This window comes from Ornithorhynchus anatinus, chromosome 3 (assembly GCF_004115215.2).
Source record: "Ornithorhynchus anatinus isolate Pmale09 chromosome 3, mOrnAna1.pri.v4, whole genome shotgun sequence".
In the NCBI taxonomy this organism is placed as follows: Eukaryota; Metazoa; Chordata; class Mammalia; order Monotremata; family Ornithorhynchidae; genus Ornithorhynchus; species Ornithorhynchus anatinus.
The window spans coordinates 96,513,257-96,533,544 of NC_041730.1; the positions used below are offsets into that span (position 1 = coordinate 96,513,257).

General features: G+C 44.0%; 1 protein-coding gene across 1 annotated transcript in view; it reads right to left on the minus strand.

Moving 5' to 3' along the window:
• Positions 1–409: 409 nt before the first annotated feature.
• The window catches only part of CCDC6 (coiled-coil domain containing 6), a 109,488-nt gene continuing 89,609 nt past the window's right edge, over positions 410–20,288 (minus strand). Inside the window, exons 7-9 of the mRNA XM_029060039.2 lie at positions 18,709–18,809; positions 13,250–13,374; positions 410–4,727 (exon numbers count right to left, since the gene is read on the minus strand). Of these exons, the coding sequence (XP_028915872.1) occupies positions 4,533–4,727; positions 13,250–13,374; positions 18,709–18,809 (421 nt within the window). The 3' untranslated portion in view covers positions 410–4,532. The remainder of the gene's footprint in view (positions 4,728–13,249; positions 13,375–18,708; positions 18,810–20,288) is intronic.

Sequence of the window (20,288 nt, forward strand, 5' to 3'; positions counted from 1 at the left end):
AATCGGTAATGATTGACACATTTTCACTTCTAAAATGAAAAATCCAATCAAATTTAATATCCAATAAGGTACTTCATGACTAAACACTCAAAATTCCCATTATAAACCTGGGGAATTAAAATCTGAAAAATGTGCCAGTTTGAAAAGATTTACTAGACTGATGCTGTCACGGCTAATGTCCCTTCCAGAAAACCTCACCTCGGGAAAGGAGTCGCGTAATAGGCTTTGAGATTAAGGATAAAAGGACAGAGATGAAAAATATCCCCTTTACCCTACTGCTCAAACAAGTTTGCATTGTTCCACTTAGCATACTTTGAACTTTGCTTTTGAATTAGGCTCTCTAACAAAAGAAAACACTTTAAATACACCTAAAAACCCAGAAGAATAAAAGCATTGTAGTGTATTAAGATTTGCATTTTAAAAAATTGTCTTTATTCAGGTTTCTGATTCAGCACATGTATTAAAGACTAATCAACATAAGGCAAGTAAGACATTAATTGGAAGTTTACAGCTTTCTACGCTCGGACCAAGAATTTCAAGATTGCCACGAATACCAGAACTCCAAATCTAGTCCTGCTGTAGGACAAGCTATCATGAAGAACATACACTTGTGCATTGATATGTAAAGGTAAAAAGACATTCTAGATTTGATTCACCCCCATTCCTTACTGGCTTCTTTTCATCTTTAACATTCTCCTTTGTATCCCGTCTTTCTTAAATAACCCAGTCCAGAGGAGACTCAGGCTGTACTTGTCACACGCTTTTCTTTAGAATGAATCCTTTGAAGTAGCTGTTCCTGAAACTTTTTGTCAGGATAAAGTTCAGCTCAACATGTACAGTACACCAGGTGACAAAATGCAGACTAACCTAAGACCTAAGTTGAGCAGTAACTAGAGTTAAGGCATGATTGAACACACTTAGACACACGCATACACTGCACACACGCACACACACACGCACAGCCCCCGCACAGCTTCCACATTTTGAATCATTTATGCTCCCAAACCCCTTACACAGAGACAACTGGCACTTGACTGGAAATCAAGCAAGCTGTCTAACCTTCTGGAAAAATTCTGGAAAATACTTCCCACAACTTTCCAAGTTGGCAGCTGGATTTTTTTTTAACCACCTAAGACCTCTTGGTCTGTAAGGGCTCTAAGATTTAGTACGGTGTCCATGTAGCAGCTTCAACAACTGGCTCATTAATCATTTAGAGAAAAAGTTTTATTTCATGATCTAGTTCTTTGGTAGTCAATCCTGCCATATTTTCCTTGTAGGACTCCTACAAGACCCAGACTGGGCTAAAGGGAGATCAAAGATGTTTCTTTAGTGCAGTTGTTCCAGACACCCTAGATCTTATTACATCTCTATTTACATCTTGGGGGGTTTTTTGTTCTATCTTATTGGCAGTGGCATCACTTTGGGGGAAGGGGCAGAGGGGGAGAGGAGCAGGTGAGGCACTGCAAATTCCATATCTGCGGGTAATTTATACCCCAATAGCAGTACCAACAGCTTTGCTTTACCTATTTCTGCTTGTTCTTGAAAAAGGGCTCGGCTTCTCCCCGGCCTCAGGAACCCACATCGACTCCCTGGTGGTTGGGATCAGAGATGGAGGGCTCGGCCACTCGAGCCGAGTGGTTTAAAAACAAGAGTGATTTAAGACTTAAAATAATTCCCACCTGTTGCCAGGCACCTTGATCTCACACTGGCAGGCATGTGCTATACTGGACCCAGAGTAAAGAACCCTGGCCTGGGTCTTTTCTGATGACCTTAATCAAAGCCACTTCAGGGTTGTGACTCCATTTCTTTTGCAGGGATGGGGCTTGAACTAACTCTTTATTCTCCCCTGGATCTGCATCATTAAAAGCAATTGGCAAGGGTCAGCATCCAGCAGCAGTCTTTGCAAGGAAGCTTGTAGCAGGGTTTGAAGGGCACTAAATGACCACTGCAGATAACATTTCCTTCACAAAATGTCCCTCCAGCTCTCAAGCTTTCTGGTGGGTGGACAGGTGTCCCTGACTGTGACAGTGGCAGGCCTGGCAGTTGCTGCACCGATGCCACACTATCTGTGAGGTCATAGAGCACTTTTAGAAATAACAAGAATTTTTACTGAGACATAATCACCAAGTAGCAGCAAAGACTTTAATTCTCCTGGCAATTCTGAAAGCGCAGCAGGGGAGGAGGTCTGACTTTCCTTGCAAGACGGCTGACTCTTACTCTGGAATGAGTGGAACCAGCAAATGCACACTGCCGAAATGTGGACTTGCAAGAATTTTTATTACCTGGGTTTGAGAAAAGTGTGGTTTGGCCACTCTGCAGCAATCCTGAGTCCAGCTTTTACTACTGAACTTGATTTCACTCTCTGAATTTTCATAAGCTAATGTCACTGGAAGTGGAGGGAAGGATTGTGGGGTTCAAGATTTGAGGGATAATGCTTCTGGCGGGCCTGTAATTCATAATGCCCTGATATTGCTGGAGTAAAAACTGGATATTTGAGATCCCAACGCTTAAACATATGCCGTGTCTAAATTACTTTCGCTTTGCTATCTACCTAGAAGTTGGGGGCTGATCACTCTGGGAGGAAAGTGGGGTGAGGGAAGGATATAGTGTGCGGAGTAGGATGACGCGGTGAATATATGAGATGACTCTACCTTTCTAGGGGGCTGTAGCTTAACTGGACCGCAGCTACGCTTTCCCATCTTACAGCTTTAACAAATGCCATATAAATATACATGTCACACACATTATAAATATAAAATGTATATTATACACAATTTCTTCTCAACTGTTAACGAGCCAGTGATGTTTCTTCTGTGGTTATTATTTTTTTTTTTTAGGCGGGGGTTTAGGGGCAGGAGAGTGTGGAAGAGAGGAAAAGGAGAACAAACCCGTTGCTTTTTCACTTATCTTTTCAAAAACACCAGTATCCCTTAAATCTTTCATTTTGCCACTCTTAAATACACACAGGAGGCAGAAGCGCAAGTTTACATACTGCACAATATTAAATATTGACACTATTATGTCCCTTTTTAGACTGCGTCAACAGAGATGGTTCTGTGACAGGGTGCGAATTAAAAAAAATTCCTGATAAATTAATTTTCATTCTCTTGATTATACTGATGGACACATTCTCATAAAATATACATCCTCTAGTAAGTTTTTCTATAGCATATATAAATATGCGGGCACAGGTGGGAAAATCACTTCACTATCAAAGCACAAAAAATTCAGAACAAGACTGCCGGAAAGCAAAAGGAAAGATGTTGCTAGTATTAAGAAAAGAGTGACTCACTCTCTGTTCCACTGCCAAGTGAAACCAAATGATTTATTTGTGCTAAATAAATGAAAAGGATGTATTTCCAATATACTACTTTATACATTGTACCGGCTGATGCTGCTAAGGAAGCATTCGTTAGTGCCATGTTGTGCTACTTTCTCTAGGTTCTTTTCTGTTTCTACCAAGCAATATATGTTTGGCTCTTAGGCCAAGATAGTCCTATAATGTTCATTTCAAATCATAGCCTTTTCTAATAGTCTCTTGTACCTTTACAATACTTATTCAAACTTTTCTGGGGGAGGAATCACAAGTAATATATCGAACCAAAGGCGGGAAGTAGGGCGGGGGGGATAGCTGTTTTCTACAATCACATTGCCTTCTGCAGCAGAAATAAAACAGCACATTTTAATCAGCCACAAAGATCAGTTGATAGGACCACATTTACAGAAATTGTGTTAAAAATGACAATATGGACAGCTTACAGGTAGATTTAACATTAACTACAAATCAAAAGACCAAATCTCAAGATTCATAAATCGTACATTCCACATATTTAGATAAAAGCCATAACTGCCCCATACTTGACCTGTCTCAAATTGTACCATCTGTTTAAATGAGTTTTGTTTTTTTTTTGACAGGGAAGCATGGCTGTCACAAATGGGTACTGAATACTGAACCTGTAAAAAGCTTGTCTGAAGTGATACGTTAAGTGAGGGGGCAGTTTGGGGCCTGGATTAATTTGACTCAACTTTGCACTTAAAAGCTGCATTTTCAAGTTACTGAAGTGTAGTGCTGAATTACTGTATGCTTGGCAAACGCCACTATATTTAGAAGTTTCATTATAATGCAGCCCACCATGCCTGTAATTTTATGCAAACGGTCATGGAAAAAAATGATAAAAAAGGAATCCCTTCTATTTTACAAACTTAAAAAGCTGAAAAAGGAAGCTTTGGGGCTGAGCAAAACGCACACTGCTGTGTGACCAAATATTGAGGAGCTAGTGATCCAGCCAGAGAATGGACACACATGTAAATTCAAGTAAACACTGATGGAAATTGATCTGATAAGTTAGTGTTGTACACCCACAACACTGGCTGCATTTTAGACAAACATGAACAGCACAATTAATCATGAAGCCTATATAACCTCAGTGCAAATAAGTCAAATCCAAATATGCCAGGTAAGCCTTTGGCTTTTAGTAAACTGCTCCGTTCAATGAGTCCCGACATTAAATACAGACCGCTGAGCACATGCACTAAGGCTGAGGGGAGGGATGCACCGGATGCTGAGAGGTGGCGGACTGCAACGCTGCTGACAGGATCGCGGGCTGCACGGGTGGGGGAGGTGGGGGCGGTGGCGGCGGCTGGACCGGCGTCTGTGTGTTTGGAGACGGAGGCGGCGTGGGGCGTTTAAATTTGTCAGGGCTGTTGCTTCTCCGTGGCGAGGGTCTCTGCAAGGAAGCAGAACATGGTTACCTGGAGCTGTCCACGGCCTCATTCATTCATTCAATACTATTTATTGAGCGCTTACTGTGTGCAGAGCACTGTACCAAGCACTTGCAAAGTACAATCTGGCAACAAACAGAGGCAATTCCTACCCAACAGCAGGCTCACAGTCTAGATGGGGGAGACAGACAACAAAACAAAACAAGAAGACAGGCATCAACACCATCAAATTAAATAGAATCATAGATATATACACATCATTAATAATAATACCCCGCTGCCATTTCTCCTAAAGATTTCAAAGGGAGGACCCAGAGCAGATGAATGACATTTGGGTGCAAGATGATTCCAATGAGTGAAAACTGGGTTGTACGTGTACTTAGTACTGACTTGGAAATTCCTGAGAAAATGGAAGTTACCCATCCTTTCTCTACACTGTAGGTTCCTTGTGGGCTGAGACTGTACCTACCAACTCTATTAAACTATACTCTCCCAAGTGCTTAGTACAAGACTCTGCACATAGTAAGCATTCAAAAATAATATGGACTGATCTCAAGCAGTTATGCCTGACAGGTATAAATATTCTGGAGCAAATTTTTTTTAAATGTGGGACCTCCCCTTCCCCACCACCCACCTGCAGCACCTTTGTCCATTAATAATAACTGTGGTAACTGTTAAGTGCTTACTATGTGTCCAGGCACTGTACTAAGCGCTGAGGTGGATACAAGTAAATCAGGTTGGACACAGTCCCTGCCTCCCAGTCTTAATTACTGCCCCATTACCTCATCTCTGGACGATAAATAAGAACCAGGTCTTTTACGCCTGGAAACAGTCAGTAATGACCTTAATTCTTGTGTATTTTGAAACACAAGTGTGGGTAGGAATGTGTGAGGCCTTAACCTAGAATGGATTAGCCATTCACTTTGCTTTGACCCAGACAAATCCGATGGAGGGGGACACACAATCCCTCCCTAAAAACGGAACAAAGGAGATAATTAACTGCAAAAGTATAGCAGGAGAAGTCTCCCTTTATTCCAAAAGCGGCAATAATAATAATAATAATGTTGGTATTTGTTAAGCGCTTACTCTGTGCCGAGCACTGCTCTAAGCGCTGGGGTAGACACAAGGGAATCAGGTTGTCCCACGTGGGGCTCACAGTCTGCATCCCCATTTTACAGAAGGGGTAACTGAGGCACCGAGAAGTTAAGTGACTTGCCCAAAGTCACACAGCTGACAAGTGTCCTAGCCGGGATATCAATGGTATTTACTGAAGATTAATTGTTTACAGAACACTGCATTTAGCAGTTGGGTAAGTATGATTCGACAGAGTTGGCAGACACAAGGCCTTGGCCTTGTCCACAAGGCGCTTACATTCATTCATTCAATCGTATTTATTGAGTGTGAGAGAAGCAGAATGGCTCAGAGGAAAGAGTCTGGGCTTGGGAGCCAGAGGTCATGGGTTCGAATCCCAGCTCTGCCACTTGGCAGCTGTGTGACTGTGGGCAAGTCACTTAACTTCTCTGGGCCTCAGTTACCTCATCTGTAAAATGGGGATGAAGACTGTGAGCCTCATGTGGGACAACCTGATTACCCTGTAACTACCCCAGCGCTAAGAACAGTGCTCTGCACATAGTAAGCGCTTAACAAATACCAACATTATTTACTGTGTGCCCAGCACTGTACTAAGCTCTTGGAAAGTACAATTTAGCCACAGAGACACAATCCCTGCCCACAATGGGCTCACAGTCTGGAAGCGGGGAGACAGATATCAAAACAAAACAAATGACAGGCATCAATAGCATTAATATAAATAAACAGAATTAGAGATAATCAGAACAAGTAAAACAGGTATTGATATATATAAAATGAATAAATAGAATGGAAGGGGGAGATGGAAGCTGAAATAAATTACTGAGAGGGGAAATGACAGAGTGTAAGGAAAAGTACAAAAGCGCCGCAGAGCACCGATGGGGGTGGTGTCAACATCAAGTGCTTAAGGAGTCCAGATATGAGTGCAGAGACAATGTGCGATTGCCCTGATTTGCTCCCTTTATTTACCTACTCCTTAGTCCCACAACACTTATGTACATATCAGTAATTTATTTCTATTAGTGTCTGTCTTCCCACCTAGACTGTAAGCTTGTTGTGGGTAGGGAATAGGGAACGTGTCTGTTATATTGTACTCTCCCAAGCGCTTTGCATAGTGCTCTGCACACAGTAGGTGCTCAATAAATATTAATGATTCAGGTGGGGGGCATGTATGGGAAATGAGGACTTAGAAGCAGTATGACTTAGTGGAAAGAGCACGATCTTGGGAGTCAGAGGACTTTGGTTCTAATCCCAGCTCTGCACGTCTACTGTGTGACCTTGGGCAAACCACTTAACTTCTCTGTGCCTCAGTTACCTCATCTGTAAAATGGGGATTAAAACTGTGAACCCCACATGGGACAAACTGTATCTACCCCAGCGCTTTGAACAATGCTTGGCAAATAGTAAGTGCTTAACAAATACCATCATTATTATTTGTCAGAGATCCCTTGGAGATGTGTTTTTAATAAGGCTCTGAATAGCAATAGTCATAATAATTATGGTACTTCTTAAGCACTTATTATGTGCCAAGCACTGTTCTAAGCACTGGGATAGATACAAGTTAGCTTGGACACAGTCCCTGTCCCACACGGGGCTGACACTCTTAATCCCCATTTTATAGATGAGGTAACTGAGGCCCAGAGAAGTGAAGTGACTTGCCCAAGGTCACACAGCAGACATGTGGCGGAGCTGGGATTAGAACCCACGATCTTCTAATTCCCAAGCTTGAGCTCTATCCATTAAGCCATGCTGCTTTGAAGGTGGGGAGAGTGGTGGTCTGTTGGATATGAAGGGGGATGAAGTGCCAGAACTCAGCGAGGATGGGGGCGAGGGATAGGCAGCAAGACAGATGAAGTAGAGGTACAGTGAGTAAAGGCATTAGAGGAGTTACATGTGTGGGTTGCGATGAAGTAGGAGATCATTGAGGTAAGGTAAGAGGGAGAGATAACTGACTGCCTTAAAGCTGATGGTAAGGAGTTTCTCTTTGATGTGGTGGATGGGCAAATTCTGGAGCTTTTATAGGAGTGAAGAAATATGGACGGAATGCCATTTTAGAAAAATGATCTGGGCAGTAGAGTGGACTGAACTGGAAAGGAGAGAGACAGGAGGGAGAAAGGTCAGCAAGAAGGCTGTGTGATAGCATCTTCATCAATTACTGAATTTTAACCCATGAAGCCTTCCCTAAAGGAAAACATAAAATCCTTTTCAAAATTAAAGATGACCCTCTATTAGCATGTTACTATTTGGTAATAACTCTTCAGAGAAGCTTTGAAAACTACTGTGGCAAAATTATAACCATAAAATGTGACTTAAATGCCATGAAAATTTTAGATAAAGGGAATTTCTTTCCCAAAGATGTCTTGGACAGGACACATAAGTGCCTCTAAACAAGGATTGTTTCACCTATGAGAAGTTCTCCAGGGGTTTGGGTTCATGGCAGCCTATTTTGGGAGAACCTTCACTAGTGACTGAAATTCTGGCATTATGGTGGTTAAACAGCCTCGTGGTTAAACAGCCTCGTTCGGCTCTAGTTACACCAGGTCAGCCAATACTCACTACTATTTCTCTACTTGCATTTAGCACTTTACTTGTAATAACGGCCCACTTTGATCTAAGGCTAGACAATAGATGACTATCTGTAAGCTTCCTGAAGGAAAGGACTGTGTCTACCAACTGGATTGTACTCTCCTCCCAATAATAATAAGTTGGCATTTGTTAAGCACTATGTGCCGAGCACTGTTCTAAGAGCTGGGGTAGATACAGGGTAATCAGATTGTCCCACATGAGGCTCACAGTTAATCCCCATTTTACAGATGAGGTAACTGAGGCACAGAGAAGTTAAGTGACTTGCCCACAGTCACACAGCTGACAAGTGGCAGAGCCGGGATTCAAACTCATGACCTCTGACTCCCAAGCCTGGGCTCTTTCCACTGAGCCACACTGCTTCTCTACTAAGATCTCCTCCCAAGACCTTAGTACAGTGCTCTGCACAGAGTCTACACTCAATAAATACCATTGTTTGAGGTCAAAGCAAAATTGAGAGATTATAGATATCACTCCTGTCCCAAATTACAGATCTGATAATCAATCAATGGTATTTACTGAATGTTTACTTTGCACTGAGCACTGTACTAAACATTTGGAAGAGTACAATACAAAAGAGCTGGTAGACAAGCTCCCTGCCCATCAAGAGCTTACAGTCTCTGGGGGGAAACAGACACTGAGGTGAATATCAAGTCCGTAAAGGATACAGACCCAAGTGCACAGGTGATGTGAAAGGGAGTACAGGTGATAAAGACTTATTCAGGGAAGGCCTCTTGGAGATGTGATCTGATAGAGGCTATGAGTGGTGGTCCAACATAAATGAATGGGGAGGCAAGTCCAGGCCAGAGGGAGGACATGGGCAAGGGGTCGGCAGCAAGACAGAGGTACAATGAGCAAGTCGGTGTTAGAAGAGCAATAAGCCTCCTCTAGACAAGACAATAATTAAAAACAAAAATATCACTCCATGCTTCAAAGTCAATAATGATTCTGATACCCTTCCAATGGCACTACAAGGCTTCCAAGACTGTTGGATTTACAGGTGGGTGCTGTGGACTAGGTTATCCAACAGCTAGGGCTACACTCCCTCAGTGTGACTTCACTCTAAGACCACCTAAGGAAGGGCATGGGTGGAGGCTGGAACTGGAGCCACTTGGGTTCACTCTCAGTTGGGTTGTCTTTTAGTAGATGGGTACTTGAAAGGGGATTTTCTATGTCTTCCTTTAGGAAAGGCTTAACAGGTTAAAATTCAGTAATTGACAAAGGTGCTCCCACACAGCCTCCTTGCTGACCTCTTTGCCTCCTACCTCTCTCCTTTCCAGGCTGCAAGTTTCCAGAGCAGAGAACTGCCCCCTTCTCCCACCATCACCAGGGTCTTCCCTTTCTCCACAACAGACTGTCCGCTCCTCCGGGACCCAGATCCCTCCACGTACCTGAGGCACCTACAACAGTTCTCAACCCAAGCTGACATTCAATCACTATTGTTGGTGAAGCTGACAACTTAGGCTCCTGGAGTTGCCCAGCTATGTAAAGCAGATGGCTTCTTTTTCTTCCTGTACACTGATCCTAACAGCCATTTCTTTGGGGAGTTGGATTTTACTTGCAATGGCATAGTGGCCAGAGCACTGATCTGGGAGTCAGAAGATCATGGGTTCTAATCCTGGCTCTGCCACTTGCCTGCTGTGTGACCTGAGGCAAGTCACGTTCACTTCTCTGTGTCTCAGTGACCTCATCTGTAAAATGGCGATTAAGACTGTGAGCCCCAAGTGGGACAGGGTCTGTGTCCAACCTAATCTGTTTGTATTCACCCCATCACTTAGTACAGTGTCTGGCACATAGTAAGCACTTCGCAAACACCATAATTATTATATTTTTCCCCCCATCGGCCAACCCCTAAGCAAATCCATATCTAACCACAGATGGGTTTGACAGCAGATGTGTCCAGCCCACAGGCCGGAGTGAAATAATAATAATGTTGGTATTTGTTAAGTGCTTACTATGTGCAGAGCACTGTTCTAAGTGCTGGGGTAGATACAGGGTCATCAGGTTGTCCCACGTGAGGCTCACAGTTAATCCCCATTTTACAGATGGGGTAACTGAGGCACAGAGAAGTTAAGTGACTTGCCCACAGTCACACAGCTGACAAGTGGCAGAGCCGGGAGTCGAACTCATGACCCCTGACTCTAAAGCTCAGACTCTTTCCACTGAGCCAAGCTGCTTCCACAAATTCCATGTAAACTCCATGTAAACTGGAGAGAGGCAGCAAAGAAGCAGGAAGAGGAAGATGTGGTGGAGCTGCCCATCGGTCCCCAGGTTCTGGCAGCTGGGCCACCGGTTCCAGCTCCGGGCCAGAGGGGCTGCGGCCATTGCTTCTGCTCTCCAGCAGTCAGTCCCCTGGGCTTCAGTCTATACTTCACTCTGCTGCCTGGATTATCTTTCTGTAGAAATGCTCTGGGCATGTCACTCCCCTCCTCAAAAACCTCCAGTGGTTGCCTATCAACCTTCGCACGAAGCAAAAACTCCTCATTCTTGGCTTCAAAGCTCTACATTATCTTGTCCCCTCCTACTTCACATATCTTCTTTCTACTGCCCAACCCGTACACTCCGCTCCTCTGCCACTCACCTCCTCACAGTCCCCTGTTCATGCCTGTCCTGCCATCGACCCCTGGCCCACATTCTACCGCTGTCCTGAAATGCCCTCCCTCCTCCCCTCCGTCAAACTCTCTTCCCCTCTTCAAAGCCCTGAGAGCTCACCTCCTCCATGAGGCCTTCCCAGACTGAGCCCTCTCTTTCCCTCTGCTCTGCCCCCTTCCCCACAGCACTTGTATATATTTGTACATATTTATTGCTCTATTTTATTAATGATGTGCATTTACCTATGGTTCTATTTATCTATTTTGATGGCAGTGATGTCTACTTGTTTCTAGACTGTGAGCCCGTTGTTGGGTTAGGATTGTCTCTATCTGTTGCCGAACTGTACTTTCCAAGCATTTAGTGCAGTGCTCTGCACACAGTAAGCACTCAATAAATGTGATTGAATGAATGAATGAATGAATGAATGAATGAATGAATGAATGAAGATCAGGGAGGGTAGCAGCCTTGCCAGCTTGGGATCACGATGCTGGACCGCTTGGCAGTGGCAGGGGAAATACGCGCTCTGCTACTGCTTGAGCAGCAAGAGCTGGATGAGGGTGACACACAGAAGGCTTAGGGTGTGAGGGCATGTGTATTAGTGACAAGTGTGCAGGTGTGTGCTTCTGTCGGCCCCTCTCCCTGCCTCTGTTCTTTCCTGGCACATCCACAACTGTCTGCATCTCGTTTCATTTCATTTAGGTGCTAAAAATTTCACTAGAAACTCACACATTTGCTGCCTTCCAATGTAAGGCTCAGATACAAATTCATGGTAATAGAAAGTGTGCAGTTGCTCTTTGGTCAGAAGACTGGTTAGAGAAGCAGTGTGGCTTAGTGGAAAGAGCACAGGCTTGGGAGTCAGAGGACGCAGGTTCTAATCCCTGCTCCACCACTTGTCTGCTGTGTGACCCTGGGTAAGCCATTTCACTTCTCTGTGCCTCAGCTACCTCAACTGTAAAATGAGGATTAAGACTGTGAGCCCCAGGTGGGACAACCCGATTACCTTTTATCTACCCCAGTGCTTAGAACAGTGATCGGCACATAGTAAGCACTTAACAAATACCATAATAATAATTATTATTAAAATGGGGATTAAGACTGCGAGCCCCAGGTGGAACATGGACTATGTCCAATATGATCAGCTTGTATCCATCCCAGTGCCTAGTACAATGCCTGGTCTGTAGCTGCTTAACAAATACCATATTTTTCAATTAAAAAAAAACAACAACAAAAAACTGTAACTCCATACTCAACAAGAGATCATTAGTACTGTTTGAGCACTTACTCCGAGAAGACCAGTTTTAAGTGCTTTGGAGGGAATAAAAGAACAAATAGGCATGATCCTTTCCCTCAAGGAGCCCACAATTTAGTGGAGAAGACAAACACCAAAATAAATTACAGGTAGGTGACACAACCTAATATAAAGATATGTACATAAGTGCCGTGGGGGGAACAGGTCGGGTGGGGTGAATTCCTAAAAGTGCTAGGCAGGGAGCCTTGTGGCAGAGGAAAAGAACCAAGGCCAGGGAGTTGGGTGACCTGTGTTCTAATCCTGGCTCTACCACTTGTCTGCTGTGTGGCCTTGGGTAAATCACTTCACTTCTCTGTGCCTCAGTTACCTCATTTGGGGATTCAATACCTGTGCTTCCTCCTATCTGAAATGGGAGCCCCATGTGGGATCTGATTATCCTGCATCTATCCCAGTACTTAGTACAGTGCTTGGCACATAGTAAGTGCCTAATTAATAGCACAATTATCATCATTAGACTCATTAGGGAGGGAAACAGGGTAGGGAGAAGAGAGATTAGTCAGGTAAGGCTTCCTGCAGGAGATGTGATTTTAATCGGACTTTAAAAATGGGAGGAGCAGTAGTCTCCCAGATGTGATGGGGAAGAGAGTTCCAGACAGCTGCGAGGGTGTGAACAAGCGGTCAACTACAAGACAGGAATGAGTTTCATGTGTCTGCTCTCTAATAATTCTACTGTAATGATGGAATGAAGCAGCCTTTCAGAAGACTGAAAGGAGTGTGGGTAGTCTGCCAGACTTTCAGGCAGGAACAATGAGCCATTTGAGAAAACAGAATTATTATTCACGGTCCCTAAAGCAAGGAATACTGTAGTCCTAACTGCTCTTTTGCAAACGCGAGTGTTTTCACATATGGTAGTGACCGAGACAACCTTGCCTCTTGTAAAAAGGACCTCATCGGAGAACATCCAGAGCTCATGTGTAAATCACAGCCAGAGTGGGAATCGTTTTGTACACTTACGGTAATGCCATGGGATGCACCCATGTGCTGCACGTGAAGGCCTGGGGAATTGTAGTAAGACATTCCGGCTCTAGTCAGGGAGGTCGGTGGTGTGAAACCAACTGTGTGGCTTGCATACGAGAGACCTGGAATGAAATAAACCAAAGGGCTTCAGATACAAATCTCACATTTGCATCCTCCCATTTTAGATCACATGGTGCAAGTTTTAAAAATTTTGTCTAGAAGACAGAAACATACAGTACTAAAAGTAAAAAAGAAGGAGCTTCAGAAACTTTTCTTTTCCTTTCAATAATAAAAACAGGTTTTTATTCCAGGTAAAGGTTAAATAAACCTCTTCAACTTTAAGACTCTGCCCTGTGAAGCAGATATACAGTGGCACGTCAATAAAGTCACCCAGCTGTATTTCTAACCATGAAATATACTCATGAAATAAAGGGCGGTAACTGTTTCTGACTTGGTTTTTGGGGAATGTGTCAATGATGTCCCTTCTCACAAAAACAGAACCACAGCACTGTCCTTAACTCATCTCTCTCACTCAAACCACATTTTCAATCTATCACTAAATCCTGTCGGTTCAACCTTTCCAGCATCGCTAAAATTCACCCTTTCCTCTCCATCCACTGGGCTACAACGTTAGTCCAAGAACTTATCCTATCCCGTCTTGATTACTGTGTCCATCTCCTTGTTGATCTCCCTGCTTCCTCTCTCTCCCCATTCCAGTCCATATTTCAGTCTGCTGCCTGGATCATTCTTCTATAAAAACATTCAGTCCTTGTTCCTTACTCCTAAAGAACCTCCAGTGATTGCCCATCCACCCCCACATCAAACAGATATTCATTACCATCGGCTTGAAAGCACTTCCTATCTGACAATTTATGCTCTCCACCTTCAAAGCCTTACTGAAGGCACATCTCCTCCAAGAGGCCTTCCCTCACTAAACCCTCCTTTCCTCTTTTCCCACTCGCTTCTGTATCACCCGGATTTGCTCCCTTTATTCATCCCTCCCTCAGCACCATAGCGCTTATGTACTTATCTGTAATTTATTTATATTAATGTCTGTCTCCCCCTCTAGACTCTGAGCTCATGTGGGTAGGGAATGTATCTACCAACTCTGCTATATTGTACTCTCCCATGTGCTTAGTACAGAGCTCTGCACACAGTAAGTGTTCAATAAATACGAATGACTGATAGAACAGAAACATCACAGAGAAACAGATTTTTAATGTGAATCTGGGTTTTAAAACCCCACACAACCCAGCCAAAACCATCAACTAAATATGCCAGTAATGGACTGTTTGCCTTTTTTATATCTAATCACCACTGTCCAGCAACAATTAGCTCAAGTTTTGGTGGGCAATTCTTTGCTTGTTCTTTACTGGTCTGGAGTTTAGAGGAAGGGCTTGCCTGACTGTGGTAGGGGGAGGAAGGTTTTGAGCTTGAAAGGTTAGATCGTGACTGCTTATACCAGCCCCAGACTTTTATCATCACCAATATTGGGCGAACGATAGTCACCCGAACACTTTCATTCTTTCCTCCTTATCCTATGGTGTGAAACAAAGCAGCCACACTAAAGGGTTTTAACTCCCAGTTTGGGGCCTTACTGCTTGCCTAAGGCAGGCCGTCATCTAACTCACCCAATCTCCATTTACCCACCAACCCAGTAATTTTAATATTGAAATCAACATCAATGGTATTTATTGAGGGCTTACTATGTGACAAGCACGTACCTAGTGCTTGAATTTTGAAGAAAGGCACAAACTAATTATTCCTATATTTTACGAACTGCACAGGCAGGATTCAAGAATCCAAAAGGCTTCAGATCGGTGTCATCATGAGACCGGTGCGGATCAAGTAAGGAACCGATGATGACGGTGCTCTGTTTTGTACCAAGAGGAAGCTGCCTCACATAACAAGGAAAGGAGGAATTTCCTTTCAACCTATAACTTGCCTTTGAAAATGGTAATTCCTCAGGCTTGTGCTTACAGATTAAGGAGGACTCGGGAAGAAAGGATTTTTCTGTCAGCTTCTAAGGGAAAAAGTCGAACAGGTGTACCCAACGATGTGTCCCTCAAAAATGGGGAAAGGCTGTATTGTGAGGCATATTTTCCCAGAGACTTCCATGCAATGTGTTAGGTTTCACTCCAGAATCAGCCTCAACATAAATGGGGCCAGTGGGGAAATAATAGTTACCCTGTGGATTCCCTCCTGCCGTTTCTTCCCCATCACCATTCCTAGGGGCTTTTCTGACCCTGGTGAACTTCCATCCTGTCTCTCCAGATGTCTCATGCCCCCTCCTTTTTATGTTCATTAGTGAGGTGTGCAGCACCCCTCAAAACATGTACTGCTAGCAGGAGCAGGGAAATACTACTGGGATTCTCTTTCCATTGGCTGGACGCCTGGGTCCCAGTCCTGCCTTGTGGCTTCAAGCAGCGGTTGTGCTCGGGGTAGCCCCGATCCCTACACCCGGAGCCCAGGTTTCATGGACTTGGCCTTGTTCCCCTTGGGTGCCCACTTGGTCCCGAGGACCCTCAGGATCTCTGGTCCCCTAGTGCAGCACCCTCTAGATTATAAGCTTTTTGGGGGCAAAGAATGCATCTGTCAGATGTTAAACTATACTCTTCCAAGGGGCTAGTACAGTGCTCTGCACTCAGTAAGTGACTGAATGAATTTATGCACATATCTGTAATTTTATTTATTTATATTAATGTCTGTCTCGCCTTCTAGACTGTAAGCTCGTTTTAGGCAGGGAATGTATTTGTTGCATTGGACTCTCCCAATCACTTAGTACAGTGTTCTACCCATGGTGAGCTTTCAAATATGATTCCTTGACTGCAGCATCCAGTATCCCTACCCCTCCAATCGAAGGAGGCTGAGAACCAGTGATTCCATGGGGAATCAGGCAGGGCTGCGGCTCCGGGCAGGGGCAGTGAAGAAGGCAACCACCTGCTATTGAATGAAATTTGTAGGGGGGAGGAGGGCAGGGTGGTGGCTGTGTTGACGGGCTAGGGGCTGAGTTAAGGGGCTGAAGGAGGAGGAAAACTGTCAGAACAGGGCCAAGCGGGCACAGGATGACAAGCAGAATGGAGGAGGTGGAGAAGGGATCGGATTTTCCAACAGAGATCGGATGGAATGTTGTGTGGCTTGGGAGTCAGGTCATGGGTTCTAATCCTATCTTTGCCACTTGTCTGCTGTGTGACCTTGGACAAGTCCCTTCACTTCTCTGTGCCTCAGTTACCTCATCTGTAAAATGAGGATTGAGACTGTGAGCCCTACGTGGGACAGGGACTGTGTCCAACCCGATTTGCTTGTATCCACCCCAGCGCTTAGTATAGTATCTGACACACGGTAAGTGCTTAATATCATCATCATCATTATTAGTCCCGAGTTGCTTCAGCAATTAGTGCATGGCTAAGGACTCTATGTTTTATGGTCACTGGGAACCAGGGTCACACAAACTTTTTTCCTGGCGAGAAGAGCAGAGCTGAACTAGAGTCTCTCTGGTGAGGGTTAGAGGGTTCCAAAGTAAAAGAGGCTCTCACAAGCTTTTCCACAGCATACGAAGCTGCTTCAGGGAGCAAGAGTTGGTCTGGGACTCCTGACCTCTCCTTTAGGACCTCTTAATTATACTTGTTTTCGCTGCATGTGATACTTCACCATGGGTTTGCACATCACTTCCCCCCAGGGCACTGATACCATCTCACTGAACATGTGCGCTGTTTTCAGTTGTCTTTTTCAGAACTGACTCCCGGAAGCAGCGAGGCTCTGTGGAAAGAGCACAGGCTTGGGAGTCAGAGGTGCTCTATCCACTAGACCACACTGCTTCCACAATTCCTTTCCTGGGCTATGGACCACATTGGAATCAATATCCTTATGCTCCCTCCCTAGCCTTTAGTTCAGGGCTCTGCAAACTGTAAAATGCTTAATAAATGCCACTCAACTATAACTGCCTAGGAGGAATACTGGAATGCGGGAGAACTCTTGGAGCTCATGTTACATGAAGTATCAGGAGTCGAGAGCTCGAACAGAACTTGTTTTGTGCATATCAGTGTACAGCAATCCTTGAGCCCAGGCAAATTTCCCCTAAATCACCTAACCCCTCCTTGAAACCTTAAAAATGTAAATGATAGTACATCAAAGGGCGGTTTCCCATGTTCTCAACCTCTTATCCTTTCATCATGTTGCAACACAAGACTCTACAGAATTTCTTTATTACCTCCCTAAAGTTGCTGGCAAATTTACAAAAGAAATGGAGTGAGTCCTGCTCAAGTTGGCCTCAGCCTCAAAACTTGGGGCCAGTTTCTCCACCTCCGTCAACTGCCTTCCTCCCCCATTTTGGGGGCCGGTCTCAGCAGTTCACTGGACCCCATGTGCTTTTGAATCTTGGGAACCCCAAGTCACTTTTGGCTAAACCAGGGCTCACTTCTTCAGGGCTGCAGCCTGGGGTCTGCCATGAGCATCACTGGGCACAGGTGGGGGTCTGGACAATCCAGACCTGGATATCTTGGGGGTACAGAGCTACCATGACCAGGTGAAGCAGCGGGCTTACCTGCTTACTTCCTCAAAACCAAGTTCTTAAGCTTCATGAAACATCTCCGACCTTTCACTTGCAAGTCAGGGGACATGCCAGATGAGATTTGGAGAGCAGGCAGGGCAGATGTTTTCAATCTATCGCTCTATCTAGAGTACCTACTGAATGCTTGTGTACCGAGCACTTTGGAATCTATGCTAGAAGTAGAAGACACGATCCAGAAGGGCTTACAATCTAATATATATTCTGAGTTTTCACAGATACTGTGCTCTAGGGTTAACAAATAAAAAACCTGTTCAAAATTTAAGGAAAATTAAGGATATTGTTCATTTTTTGTGTTTTTTAATTGTTTCAAAGGAGCATGGTTTCCCCACACTGAACTAAATTATTATCATTATTAATAACAATAATTGTACTTACTGAGCGCTTATTATGTGCAAAACACTATACTAAGCACTTGGGAGAGTACAATATAACATCAAACATTCCCTGCCCACAAGCTCAGTCTAGAAAATATCTTGAAAACACAACTGTCAAATCTCTCTCTCTCTCTCTCTGTCAAATATCTCTCTCTCATCTCTCTCTCTTTCTTCTCTCTCTCTCTGTCTCATCTCTCTCTGTCTCATCTCTCTGTCTCCCCCCATCAGCACTTTATCAATCAATGGGAACTTAAGAGTAGGTTCTACAAAAAGGGAAAATAGCCATAGAAACATCCATAACAAGATATTTTAAAATTACTTATTTGAATTGCTTCTTGCTAAAATGATTTCAACACTGGTGAGAGTGAAGCAAAATATATGGCAGGCATGTTATCCTGACAAAATTGGTGTGTATACATACATACATTATACATATATATTTTAAAATTGAAGAGATGCCTATGATATCTACCTATGTGCGTAGAACAGTGCTTGGTAAAAAGATTGTTTACCTGGTGATATAGGTCTGCTTGAACTTGGAGATGGTGTGTAAGGGATAGGACTGGACACAGTGCGAGGTCTTAATCCCTGTGCAGACATCTCATTAAAATATCTAATGAAAGAAGAGAAAATAATTAAAAATAGGGGTTTTAAAAATTAAGAAAATTATGGTTCACATCATAAGGTCACAAACGCGATTATTTAGATACCTGAGACCAGTCTTTAGGAGGAGGAGAAATACAGTGCTTTGCACACAGTAAGTGCTCAATAAATATGATTGAATTAATTTTCTAAACACATTCTGTGTGCAGCACTGAACTAAAGACTGGGAGAGAACACAAAGATGAGAGTTAGACACGGTCCCTGTCCCTTGGGGGAGCTCCCAATCACAGCGGGTCGGAGGTGTGGAGGAGATTTGAGATAATCAGGGTGTCCCTCATGGGGCTCACAGTCTTCATCCCCATTTACCAGATGAGGTAACTGAGGCACAGAGAAGTGACGCGGCTTGCTGATAAGTGGCGGAGCTGGGATTAAAACCCAAGACCTCTGACTTCTCAAGAAGCAGCATGGCTCAGTGGAAAGAGCACCATCTTGGGAGTCAAAGATCACGGGTTCTAATCCCGGCTCCAGCACTTGTCAACTGTGTGACTTTAGGCAAACCACTTAACTTCTCTGTACCTCAGTTACCTCATCTGTAAAATGGGGATTAAGACTCTAAGCCCCATGTGGGACAACCTGATCACCTTGTATTCCCCCGCCAGAGCTTAGAACAGTACTTTGCACATAGTAAATGCTAAACAAATACCATCATTATTATTAAAATAAGACGGCTATTAATAAAATCAAATATAGAAACCCCGCTAAGAGGTGGAAAATCCGTGTTGTCCCTCATCCAGGCTCCATATAACCAGCGAGCAAGTGAAAGAAGGGACTCCCAACTACGTGGGGCTGCTTCAGTTCTGCTGGAATGTGCTTAGATTCTGTTGACATCAGGAAAACGGCTATCCAGCACATCCTCTTGAAGGAGCCCTGATTCCATAAATCACAGCTCTCTGATTCTGTAAATTACGGCAAGTAGAAATGATGGAATAATGTTTTAAACCCTCCAACACTTCAAGAATAAGAATCAAATGAGACCCGCAATGTATTGCAGGATGGAAGGCAGTAGCAGTGGACATAATCTTTAAGCGTCCACCTTGGAGTGGTGAATTGTACTACCTGTTCGGGAAGCAGTGTTTTCTAGTGGATAGAGCACGGACCTGGGAATTAGAACAACCGGGGTTCTAATCCTGGATCTGCCACTTATCTGCTGTGTGACCTAGGGCAAGTCACTTCACTGGGCCTCAGTTACCTCATCTGTAAAATGGGGATTAAGACTGTGAGCCCCCTGTAGGACAGGGATTGTGTCCAATCCAATTAGCTTGTGTCCACTCTGGTGCTTAGTACAGTGCCTGGCACACAGGAAGTGCTAACAAACACCACATTATCATTATCATTAGTAGTAGTATGTGCCAATCACTGAGTGCTGGGTAGATATAAAATAATCAGATTGGACACAGTCCATAACCAACATGGGGCTCAAAATTGTAAT